This window comes from Gekko japonicus, unplaced genomic scaffold (genome assembly GCF_001447785.1).
Source record: "Gekko japonicus isolate JY-2015 unplaced genomic scaffold, Gekko_japonicus_V1.1 scaffold1613, whole genome shotgun sequence".
NCBI lineage: Eukaryota > Metazoa > Chordata > Lepidosauria > Squamata > Gekkonidae > Gekko > Gekko japonicus.
The window spans coordinates 338,470-351,596 of NW_015173182.1; the positions used below are offsets into that span (position 1 = coordinate 338,470).

At 45.2% G+C, this 13,127-nt stretch overlaps 1 protein-coding gene across 2 annotated transcripts in view; it reads right to left on the bottom strand.

Annotated features, from left to right (window-relative positions):
- TNS4 (tensin 4) overlaps positions 1-13,127 on the bottom strand; it is a 53,283-nt gene that overhangs the window by 39,638 nt on the left and 518 nt on the right. For both annotated transcript variants that reach the window (XM_015422584.1, XM_015422583.1), the window contains exon 2: positions 2,680-3,257. In XM_015422584.1, the coding sequence (XP_015278070.1) occupies positions 2,680-3,142 (463 nt within the window). In that variant the 5' untranslated portion in view covers positions 3,143-3,257. The remainder of the gene's footprint in view (positions 1-2,679; positions 3,258-13,127) is intronic.

The window sequence follows — 13,127 nt, forward strand, 5'->3', positions numbered from 1 at the left end:
AAGAGAGAGACTTATCGGGAGCAATGTCATTATTGCTAAACAGACCTTCAGTGTTCACCAAGATAGCATGTCTCCAAATATCGGTATTCCCAAAAATACCCTCCGAAAGTGGCAAGGAGATATAAACAAATTTGTCTGGAATAATAAGATACCAAGGGTAAATTTTAGAACTATGGCCAGGCCTCTGAAACGAGGAGGGCTAGCCTCTCCCGATTTATCTTCATATTACAAGGCGGCCACGTTAGCATCCCTAGTCCGACAATATGATTCAGACTCACAACTGGACTGGGTTTGGATTGAAGAATATTCAACAAGAGGCCAGAGCTTTCAGGCGTTACTATGGAGAACAAAGCGCAATGCATTAAATACTGATATAATATCACCATTTTTGCAACACACTCTCAAAACTTGGGACCAACATAAACGTATTCTCACCTCCCCCACCTCGAAACTGAGTACATTCTGTGGGCAACCATGGTTCCTACCAGCAAAAGAGCCATCACAATTCCGAGCATGGAAACAAGCAAAAGTTACAAGACTGATAGACGTTATGCACAACAAGAAAATGCTAGACAAGATAGAATTAGAATCAAAATATAATTTTAAGATACAATGGGCTGAATACCTCCAGCTCCGGCATTTTGTGGAACACTCTGCCTTTAAACTCTCCCTGACCAGACCCCTAACGGAAATCTTTGAATGTGTTTGAAGCCAACATGAAAGTCCTAACCCGTTGGTATCTTACTCCAGCTAGGTTAACGCATATATACCCACATATTAAACCCTTATGCTGGAAACAATGTGGGGTAAAAGCGTCTTATATTCACTGCTGGTGGTCCTGTCCGGTCATCAACAATTTCTGGCTTCTTGTTATTCAAAAGATTAAGGTTTTAACGGGCGTTGTAGTTCCACCCGATCCTTTGTTGTTATTGTTAAATTTGTGGCCTGCTGACTCACCCCTTGTACCCTCCTTGAAGATGATTGGTACGCTACTCACAGCGGCCAAAATAGTTATTGCCAAGAATTGGAAAGAACCCAATCCTCCGAGTATACAACATTGGGTTCATAAGGTTTGGGACCTATTTTTACTAGAGAATTTTAATACGTTTTACACAGAAACTCAAACGGAATGCGACTTGATGAGTCCAATGCATGCTTGGTATCCTTTGTTAGATAGACTCAATATAGGTGGGTTCAACTGGGAAGAAATTTGCAATGTTAAATACAAGATGTTACTATATAACTGAATCAAACGTTATGAAATCTATACACGGTTCTATAGAGCATTATTATTGTAGTGAAAGTTGTGAATGGTACGACCTGTTTCGCTTGTATTCTGACTTTTCTATTGGAATTGTTGTTTTGTGCTTAAAATATCAATAAAACTTTATTTAAAAAAATATATCAGTATTGGGAATCAGGCAGGGGGGCTATTTCCTTAAGCTTATGAATTTCCAGAGGCATACAGCTGGCCACTGTCGAATAGCATATTGCATTAGAACAATGCTTGGTCAGGATGTTTCTAGCATTTTCATGATGAAATGTCTATATTTGTGATTCCTGGACACTGCCCAGTGCATTCTGGGATAACATCCAAGAAATCTTGTGGTGTGTGGGCCAAAACATTACCTGCCACATTACCATTTCAGGGAGAATTTACAGTAATAGATTATCTGCTGTGCGCAGAAGCCTTTAATTAATGCAAAAGGCACATGAGGGATGGGGAGTTATGTTTTATTAAAGACTTTGAGATTCTTGACATGCTCAAGTACTTGCAGCTCAAAGATGGGGGAAGCAATGTTAATCCCGTGATGTTTTTTGGCAGTCACCACATGGAACACCCTCTGAGGCATCTTTGGGACTGTACAATTAGTAAATGGATGTGACTGAACAAGCCTCATGCCAAGCCCATGGTGGGCAAAGTACCAAAAATGATGCTATGTTTAACTGGCACATCTAATCTTCTTATCATTTGGAAAAATCAGTCAGGTATGCTGCAGCGAATGATCATGTGAACTGATGGTTAAAAGAACTAATCTTCCAATAATGGATGTAGAGAAGAAAAGTTCAGCTACAGTAGACCAAAAGTCCAGCTAGACCTGCATCCTGGCCACGCAGATCCCTACAACAGGTAGAGTTCTCAACCTCCAGGTGTGGCCTGGAGATATCCTGCTATTAGAACTCATCTCCAGAAAACAGAGATCAGTTCCCTTAGAGAAAATGGCTGGTTTGGACTCCATGGCTTTGTACCCTGCTGAGGTCCCGCCCCTCCCCAAACCCCACCCCTCTCCAGGCTCCACCCTCAAAATCTCCAGATATTTCCCAACTCAGAGCTGGCAATTAGTAACATCTTGTGCAGAATATAATATACTTTTTTGGGGGGATGACACATTGTCTTAGGAAGACATTAATGCAATAGTGATCACACTCTATTTCCTATCTGGGAAATTCAGAAGGACTTAACTTTGGGGAAGGGAATTTGTGTGCACAGCCGGTTTTGTGATTGCTCCCGCTGTTATTAAGGAATGGAGGATCTAAGGACCACTTTTCAGAAGGGCCAGCATGTATGTTTGCTCATAGACAATCTCTTCAACACACAAAAAGGACAACTCTTGGCAATTTTGCCATTCATCAGCTCCACAAACTTAGCCCTACGGCCTGACGAATTTCAAAACTCACCTGGGGAATCAGGGGCATGCTTTTGTTCACATGGGATAACGTGTGCAGGAGTCTGGGTTGGGCCCGGCTTTAGCTGGAGAGGCTGAAAAGTGGGATCTATCTCCAGGATCAGACGATTCAGGTTCTCAATGGATATATCCAAAGTAGGAGAGAATGGGCAGGTGTCACCGGTTGTGTCTAACGGTTCCTCTTGCAGACATTCTGGGGTTGGAGACCTCATCATAGGTGTGGTCTCTGTACTAGGCTTCCAAGAGCTAAAGAGTTCAGTCTTGGGCAATGAGCACCCTCTGGTTTGGGCAAGTGAGCTCCGTCTGTCCAAACCCTCAGTTGAGTAATAAAAGTACTTTGTGGGCAATGCGTGAGAGGGTGAGCACCCATGCTTATGCAAGCACTGCTCTTCCTGGGATGAAACACATATTGTCTGTCCAACCCGTACTACATGGCTTGGGATGACCTTCGACATCCTGTTTTCAAGTATTCCTCTTCTTCTTATTGGCCTTTGCTAGAGAAAGATTTCATCAAAACTTGTAAATGTTTCTCGGGCCTCCTTCAGATTGGAGCAGCCATGTAAGCAGAACCTTTAAAGGAATTAATAGAACAAATGGTTATGAACTATCAGGAATGACCTCTAGCCTCACAGCAGCATGTAATGGACAAGGTGTGGCTGGGGAGGAGAGCGTAACCTTTTAGCACTAAGGACAAGGAGTGCCACGAATTTGGTTGCAAACGTGTTCAGCTGTTGAACTCACTTTGTTCAACTGTGATGTTCAGGCATGAGCCAAACACTGGTTTGGCTTTGTTTGGCACCAGATGACTTGAACATCCACCAAACAGGTTCGCACTGGCTTCCACAAAACTGTGCATGTGCAAAAATGGTGGCCCGACCAAGCAGACCAGAAGCCATTAGTGTCACTAAGGTCTACTTAGATCAGGGCCCCCCTGCCTATTCCAGCCTGTGGGCTTGTTTGGAATTCTGACACGGGGCGGTCGGCACAGCCTCAAAATGGCTGCTGTAGGAGGTGGAGCCAGCCAGAAAATGCAGCTTACCTTCCCACACACAGTGAAGATCCTTGTGCTGTGCTGGCAGCTGCCACCAAAGGAATGTTTTCAAAAATCTGCACAGCCAATCAGAAGCCCTCCTTGGCAAATGCCCCACTTGGTCCCTCCCACTTTCTAAAAATAGATGGTAGGCACCAAGGTATCCATTGGAACCACATTGGGGCCCTCGGTCTTAGATGAGCACCAAACAAATAGCATCTTTTTAAAACACTCTTTGTAATGACTGAGTTATAAGATTTATGACTGATTTAATGGTTTAAACTATTGCAGGCTGAACAAAGCAGCGATACAGCAAGGATGAGGAGGAGCAGAACTCTGTCAGGCTGTCTGAGAGAATACAGGCACAAAAAGGTTGAACTGTACTGTTAGGAAGGGATGCATTGAAACAACCTGCTGAACAGCCACAAATAGGTTGGTGAACAGACGAACACTGCATCGAAAAACCGGCTGCCTGATCACAGCTGGTGAACAGGACATTAACTGAATGGTGGGTGTCTGAGCATCCCTGCTGAGGACTACAGCCTTGCAAGTGATGTGGACAGGGAGTCAGTGAAGAGATTCAGAGAGAGGATGGCCCCCTGGGACTCCCTTTGCAGTCATGGTCTGAAAAGGAGAGTGAGAGAGCAGGAAGGACAACCAGCCAGAAGGTGGAGGAGTCACAGCATGCATTCCAACATCCAACAGATGAAGTCAAAGACTTGTAAACTTGGAAAGCCCCATTTCCATATCAAGGACTCCTGCCCAAGAGCTGCCCTACATGTTACAACACATTGCTGAATGCACGCTCTCCTCTACCCGAAGTATGCTGGGTTCATGGGCTCTGTCACTGCCTGTATTGCACCAGCTTTTGAAGCATAACCGTTTCCTTTTTTGCAAAAATGATGACTATGCAATAGTGGGCGATTCTACATTGGCTTTTCCCTCCGTTGTTTTACCAAAGGTGCAGCTCAAAACCACATTCAAATACCCCAGGGCAACGCCCCACGGACTGCAAAGTTACCCCTGAATTACCATAAATCTATCCGGATAGTACCATAAAACCCGATGAATGAAGAAAGTGAAACCGGCATGCAGTGTAGAGGATACCATAAAATCTGAGGATCAAAGAAAGTGAAAGTAGCATGCAACGCAGAGAGGAATTTCTGTCCCAACGTGGGTTTGGTGAAACCAGGGGTCATTTCGTAGACAAAGAGGTGCAGGAGCTCGTTAGCATAACTTATTAGCATAACTTATTTGCATATGCCACACCCCCTGACATCACCCACTGCTCAGGCTCCACTGGACTGCTTTGGATTGCTAGCTATTGGGGGGGGGGGAACATGCGGATCTGCCCTCACAGAGGAAAGAGAGCTTGTACCTGAATAAAACTTGATCTTAAAGGTGCCACTGGACTGTTTTGGATTGCTAGCTATGGAGGGGGGGCCCACGCAGATCTGTCCTCACAGAGGAGGGAGAGCTTGTACCTGAAGGCGAGCTGGGGGGGGGGGGCCTGGCACACCTGGCTGCTTCTTGCTCCTTGTGGCCTGACTGAGGGCTGCTGGGAGCAGGGGCGGGGCTTGTTGCATGTGCCTACCCCTGATCTCCTTACTGCCGGAGCTCTGCTCCTGTTTGCTCCCTCAGGAAATGACCCCTGGGTGAAACAATGGAGGGAAAAGCCAATGCAGAATCACCTGGTGTGCTTAATTTCACAACAGACCAGGTTGCAGAGGAGCTGAAAGTCAGATGCATGAAGTTACACTAGTTATCTGCATAGGGATTGGATGTGACAATGCATGAGCAGAAAGAACTTAGCTTAATGCAGCCTGCGCATGGGCCACAGCCACAAAGAGCACTTCAGTATAATTTTTAATGAAGTCACAACATTCTTATAAAGTGTGCAAGACACGTCTGGCATGGTTTTATTTCACTTGCAACTGAACTGTTATCAGAAGAAATACTGTGCGTTCTGTCTTGTGCACAAAGAAAAGGTAGTGGGGATACAATCACTTTCACATCGGGATGCCAGCCTCCAGGTGGGACCCTGGGATCCCCTGGAATTAAAGCTCCTCTCTAGACTAGAGATCAGTTCCCCCGGGAAAAAATGGATGCTTTGGAGGGTGGACTCTAGGACTCTAGGGCACTGAGCTCTCTGTCCTTCCCATGCTCTATCCCCAAATCTCCAGGTGTTTCTCAGTGAAGGATTATTTGGGTTAGCAGAGTGCTCAAGGCAAATAACGCAGCAGAGTCTATCTGGTTTGTGTGTGCTCATAAAGAAACAAAGTTACACACAAAGCCTCTTGAACCTTGCAAAACTAATATGAGTCCTTTATTGTAAGGAACTCCATTCGAGACAGGAGAGAGTAGAGATAGGATTCTAATCTTGACTAACTAGCTAGGATGGATAGAGATGCAGAAAACATCTCTTGACCTCATGGTGCCAAGATGAAGAAGAGAAGGCCCAGTGTGGAGAGAAGGCGTCAAATCAGAAGGAAGGAAGATTCCCAGAGAGTAGCAATCTACACATCAAAGGGATAGTATCAGAGCAGTAGAAGAAAAGGGCAGCAGAGTCTGACTCCCTTATAGACCACCTCTGAAGTCTGATGCTCAGAGACAGCGCAAAGCCCATCACCTCCAACACTCAGCCTGAATCTGGCAACCCTACCCGCCCATCCCTGCCAGTGGCCAGAGGGGACCTAGCAACCAGTGTTCCCTCTAAGCTGAGTTAGTGTGAGCTAGCTCACAGTTTTTTAGCCTCCAGCTCACACATTTTTGTCTTAGCTCAGGAAGGATGGCTCCAGAGTGAACTAATTTATGCAGTAGCCAAATCGCCCACTCACAGCTTCAATGCCAGTAGCTCAGAAAGCAGAATTTTTGGTCACAAGACGCCGCAGCTTAGAGGGAGCATTGCTAGCAACCCTATGTTCCTGTAGTGCAAGCACAAATCGAAGAGTAATTTCATTGCTCCTGCTTGTGCTAGGACTTTTGCACACCAGGAAATTTTCTGTGTGATACTTGGCATTCGTGCACACACTTTGCATAAATTCTCAGAACAGATCCAATTCTCAATGTGTCTCTGTGTGTGACATTCAAAACAGCAGTTCTAACTACTCACAGCAACCATGATTTAAAGGTACCCTCAAAAATCTACCCCAAAAGCAAAACAGGAACAGGCAACAGAAAAATCAGGGAAGTCCATTGCAATCAGAGACCCCTTGAGTGAAATGTGATAAGTAACCACACTAGCACACCAACCCCCCCCCAACCCCCCCTAAAGTTGTTTAATACCTTTAATTTGGACCAACCAAACTATCCCAAAGACTGATTCAGGTGGGTAGCTGTGTTGGTCTGAAGCAGCAGAACAAAGTTTGAGTCCAATGGCACCGTTAAAACCAACCAAGTTTTAATCTGGGTAAAAGGTTTTGTGTGCATCCAGAATAAAACTTGGTCTTAAAGGTGCCATGACTGGACTCAAACTTTGTTATCCCAAAACATGAGTGTCTATTATAGAAGTTTAGACAAGGGATGGACAGATGAAAATTTTAAATAACAGACATAAAAGAGGAAAGTAGACATAAAGATGTGGCAACCACATAGACATATCCACAGCATAGACAAGAAGACAGATGTACGGGAGGTCAGAACAAGTTGCGTTTGTACAGTGCACATTTGTTTGAATTTATTTATTTAATTAATTAATTACATTTGTATCCCGCCCTCCCCGTACGCGGGCTCATTTGTTTACCTAGCTGCCCTGTTGATCTCTGACACACCCCAGTGGCAATTTTACAGAAGCGTACTTAAGGTTCTTTAAAGAGTTTTATCAGCGATTGGATTAAGGTTCTTTAAAGAGTTTTATCAGCGATTCCCTTCAGGAATAGACTAATTGGTTTCTCGGCCAGTGTTCATAGCTCTGGGTCAGGGTGGAGGAGGTAAGGCTTGCAATGGGCACACTATACGTCATGTCTAGCAAGCCTTGACTAACTACCCTGAAGGCTGATGGTAGAGGCAGACAGAAAAGAAGCCTTGAAAACCAGCCAGAACATGATTCCCTAGAAGTTATATAACTATTGGACTTGAACAAACGACTCCTTCCTGTCCCCCCTCCCAAAAAAAGAGAGTCCTAGCCAAGGCTTTTCAATACGTGTCCTTTTGGTTGGGCTGTTCTCTCCATTTTTAGTGACATGAAACAGAAGTCAGACCATAGTTGCACATTGTTTTACTTGCACTCCAATACTGGTACAAAAGGAGGTTCTGTTGCCCATCTAGAACCACACACAGACAACTATCATTATAACAATAAGTGGCAATTTCCTCCTGGTTTTTCCCCTTTCCAAATTGAGTTGGAATGGAGATGGGAGTGCCTCACAGAGCCAGCAGGGACCAGTGAGGAAACTTGGCCAAGATCATTCAGTTCTTCTATGTCTGAGGAGGTGGGGAGAGAAAATGTGCTTCAGGATTCTACCCTTGGTTGGAACTTTGCACTATTCCCTTTCCAAGCTTCCCATGCCATTCACAGACAGCCCTCTCTAGTTCTTCTCAGACGTTACAATCACGCATACCCATCAATCCAATGTAACGGGAACGTGCACTAATCACAATCCTCCTGATACAGGAGAAATACGGATATTTACCCTTTGCATACACCATTGGTACATGTGAACCTAGGTTAATTCAAATGTACTGAATCTGTATGCATATAATAACATGATCGAGGATTACAAGATTATGCATGGGATAGAGCAAGTAGAGAAAGAAGTCCTTTTCTCCCTTTCTCACAATACAAGAACTCGTGGGCACTCCATGAAATTGCTAAGCAGTCGGGTTAGAACAGATAAAAGGAAGTACTTCTTCACCCAAAGAGTAATTAACACATGGAATTCACTGCCACAAGAGGTGGCGGCGGCTACAAGCATGGACGGCTTCAAGAGGAAATTGGATAAACATCTGGAGCAGAGGTCCATCAGTGGCTATTAGCCACAAGGTATAGATAGGAACTCTCAGTCTGGGGCAAGTGATGCACTCTATTCTTGGTGCTTGGGGGGGGGCAACAGTGGGAGGGCTTCTAGTGTCTTGGCCCCACTGTTGGACCTTCTGATGGCCCCTGGTATTTTTGGCCACTGTGTGACAGTGTTGGACTGGATGGGCCATTGGCCTGATCCAGCATTGGCTTCTCTTATGTTCTTATGTTAATAAATATACACATTGCCTCTGGTCTTGCAACCTGGTGACAGCATATCTCAGGAGAACTGCAGACAAAGCATACTGCAATGGCACATGATCGATGGACTCATGGTGTGTGTGATTACAACAACATCTGATAAGGGGCTTCATAGAAAACACTGCCACGAGGGCAAGCATTTTGTAAAAGGGAAAATACTGAGGGGAGATCTGTATGTGAACAATTAAAGCACACCGTAATAAAAGTGGTGAAAGAAAAATGGGGAAAACCACTTTTGCGCTGAGAAATCTGTTCAGACAACCTCTGCTAACACTGAAAGGCTACACAGCCAAGGTAGTGCTGGGTTAAGAACTCCCAAGGCAATATTTTTAAAGCAATTAAAATATTAAGCACTACACAAAAGCCAAGAAGAGAAAAATCCTGCCCCCAGGCTCACATTCTAACAGTAAGAATGGAGGAGAAAGCAACCACAGAGGGGAAGCTGGAGGCCAATCAGTCCTAACTTGGAGTTGCTGTTGAAAAACAGGGAGAATAAGCAGAGAGACAGAGAGAGAGAACCAGAAATGGAACCATTGAATCTGAAGGTTACCAGGTAAGAGGATACCAGAAAAAAATAAGAGACCCATAGAAATATGAGGATAGAAAGCCATAGAAAGAAAACGAGGGGATAGAGGAGAAGAAGAAGAGGAGGAGGAGGAGATTGGATTTATACACCACTACCCAAAGGAGTCTCAGAGCGGTTTACAATCCCTTTCCCTTCCCCTCCCCACAACAGACACCCTGTGAGGTAAGTGGGGCTGAGAGAGCTCTTTCGAAGACTGCCCTTGAGAGAACAGCTCTGAGAGAATTTGTGACTGACCCAAGGTCACGCCAGCAGCTGCATGTGGAGGAGTGGGGAATCAAACCCAGTTCTCCCAGGTTAGAGTCTACGTCCCTAACCATTACACCAAATTGGCTCTCTATTTACAAATAGAGTACAAGCCATGATGGGGAAAAAGCTGTACATTCCATGCAGGATGTATCAAACATGTACAGAGGAATTAATTAATTTATTCACTCACTTCATTTATACCTCACTTTTGTTCCAGTGAGGAGCCAAGCTGCTTACAATATTCTCTCCTTCTCCATTTTATCCTCACAATAACCTACTTAAGTAGATTCAGGTGAGCAGCTGTGTTGATCTGAAGCAACAGAACAAAGTTTGAGTCCAGCGGCACTTCTCAGATCAACAAAGCTTAATTCTGGGTACAAGCTGGTATATAAGCTTTTGTGCGCATGCACACTTCTTCAGTGTGCATGCACACGAAAGCTTATACCCCAAATTAAACTTTTTTGGTCTTAAAGGTGCCACTGGACTCTAACTTTGTTCTATTGAGATAGGTTAGGCTTAGAGCGTGTGACAGGAGGAACCATTTCCGCAGTGGTGAAATTCCCTGCATTGACGTTCTTAAAACTGTGTGTTATTTATTTATTTATTTATTTATTACTTCGATTTGATATACCGCCCTAACCCCCGTGGGGGTCTCTGGGCGGTTTACATATGGAGTGCTAGTCACATTAAACCCTAACTAAGGCCACATTGATTCTCTGGGTAGGGCTGCCTACCGGTACCCAGGTGGAGGCTGATGTCTCTTTGGCTCGGCTGTTCTTTTTTGGCTTCTTTTTATGTGACATTTTCCACAGTAGAGTTTTCCTCACCGGGCACAAACCCTCGTTTTCAGAAACCCCAGGTTCGCGCCTGGTGAGGCAAAATCTACTGTGGAAAATTTCGTATAACATGCAGTTTTTAAAACGTCAATGTGGGAAATTTCACTACTGAGGAAATGTGCAGGGAGTGTGGAAACGTGGGATAAAGTCTTTTGCCTCCTTAGTTCACTCCTCTCTCTCTCTCTCTCTCTCTCTCTCACACACACACACACACACACAAAAAAACCACATGTGTAACCTCCAGTCCTCAGCTTTATATGTGAAGAAGGCCCTGACCCGTCTAGGTTCCCAAGTCCATGATTTTGGAGACATATTAACTTGAGATGGTGTGATAACCACGCCTGTTGTTTCAGTCACAACAAAGCCTCAGCAACCAGATCTCTCAATCTCCTTGGCACGCCCTCTTAATCTGGGTGAGCCACCATGGAACCCAGTGATGATTAAAGAATGTGTAATCCACAGATCCAGCCTTCCCTTTCCACCTCACTTCTGGTGAAAAGAATGGCTGATAAGTCTGTTTGCCACCACAGCTCAAATTTCATGAGGGAAAACCAAAGGATTAGAACTGCCAGAGGCAGACTTGAACACCATCATTCACAGCAAGAAAACTTTCCCCAGATGTGGTCAATATGATGTGCCTACAACATGCAGAATTTCATATGTGCATCAAAATTCACTGGCTCCCACCCAGTGTATCCATTTCCTTCATTTTTGTCTCAGGCCTTAATTTTTGGGACCCGGGCCGTGACCCTCCATTTTTAGCGATAAGAGTCACTGTGTGGATCTGTAGTTCCCACATTCAGGTCTGTTTCCCATATGCGTGGAATGCAGCTCAGTACTGGAGGTCTTAAACAACATGAGGACAGCCATACTGTATTGGACCAGTAATCTGTGGCCCCAGTCACACGGGGGGGGGGGGGGGCAGGCCCACAGCGCTGACTTGTCCAGCAGTCTGTGCAGGGGCTCAGCAACCGCCGCCTTGTGGGGCAGAAAGATGTGGTAAAAGTTCAATAGCCCTAAAAATGCCCTAAAAATGCCTTGGTGTGACACAGAGCGAGGCAGCCGGCTGTGCATGTGTACCCATGCGCAGTTCGGCAGGGACCCTCGAATGCTCCTGAAGATGGGCATGCCGGCGATCCCACGGGCGCGCTTGCTGCGGCGTTTCAGGTATTTACTGCTCTTTTGTAGGTTCTTTTTTGCTGCGCATTATCGGCCTGAAGGGACGGATTGGGGCCGGGTGCGCGCTGCTTCACAGATGTTGCGGTGTGATTGCACCCGTTTGATGCGCCCCCGAATCTGTCCCTCTTGCTGGCCAAAACCTCCCATGTGACCTCCCAAAACCTCCTATGTCTTCCAAGCATCCTGTTTCCAGCAGTGGTCAGTCACAAGTATGGCCTGCTGGAAGTAATAAATTCCAGTAAATATGGTACTATATAAACTGGAGATGGGGGGGAGCTTTCTACTATCTCCCCACAGAAAACAGACCCGAAATCTTTAAAATGATCTCTGAAGAAATGAATAACAGCTCATCCTATCAATCAAAGACAAGATAGCAACCACTGGCTTTAAAACAACAATGTGTTAGAACATTAGGATGGATTTTTGTACTACAGCTCAGCCAATGGGAAAAGCTTGTGGAAGATTTCTTCTATGGACTTTAGCAACTGACAGGAGCTACCAATGCACCAGGAACCCAGTCTCAAACAGGATCGCCATTGTTGTTTAGCCCATGTCCTTGGCATGTAGAAAAGTGGCCAAGGAAGCTTTTCCAAACATGGGCAGCATAATGATGAGGAAATGGTCATCTGCTAAACCGAAATTTGTCCAGCCAAAGCACAGAAGCCATGCCACAGAGAAAAAAATTGGCTGCCCAACTTACAGACCAACAAAGAAACACTCTGGAGACATCACGTGCAGCAGGTGGACTAGCCGATTCACTTGGCTGTTTCTTATCTCCCCTTCATAATAACCAGTGTGGTGCAGCAATGTCAGATTAGGATTTGGGAGACCTGTGTTCAAATGCTCATAGGAGACCTTGGGCCAGGCATTCTCTCAGCTTAATTTAGCTCTCAGGCTGGTTGTGAGGACAAAAACGCACCATCTGTGTGACACCAAGCTCCTTGGAGAAAGATCAAGCTGAAAATAGACAGATAGGCTCTCTCTACCCACAGTATCTTGACCGTCGCATCTCTTGCTGCATCTGCATCATCCTGGTTTTGTTTTTTACCTTGGCCACCTTCTTTGCTCCTTCCCTCTTTCTTCACTGTGTTCCATCGCAGCCTAAATCCAGGCTCCTTCCAGACATTACATACTTCCCAATCCTTCAAGCTGTTCCAGTGGATGGAAGAATGGGAAATGGCAAGCAACCAAGCATAGTTTCCCTGAACTATCTGGGAGCCACCACCCCTGAATTGCTCATGAATTACATGTTGCTCCTGAATCTTTTTTTTTTTTTTTTACTGGCAGGGTATTCAGGTCCAGGGCTTACCTCTGGATTCAGCCTGCCCACCCCTACACCAACGTA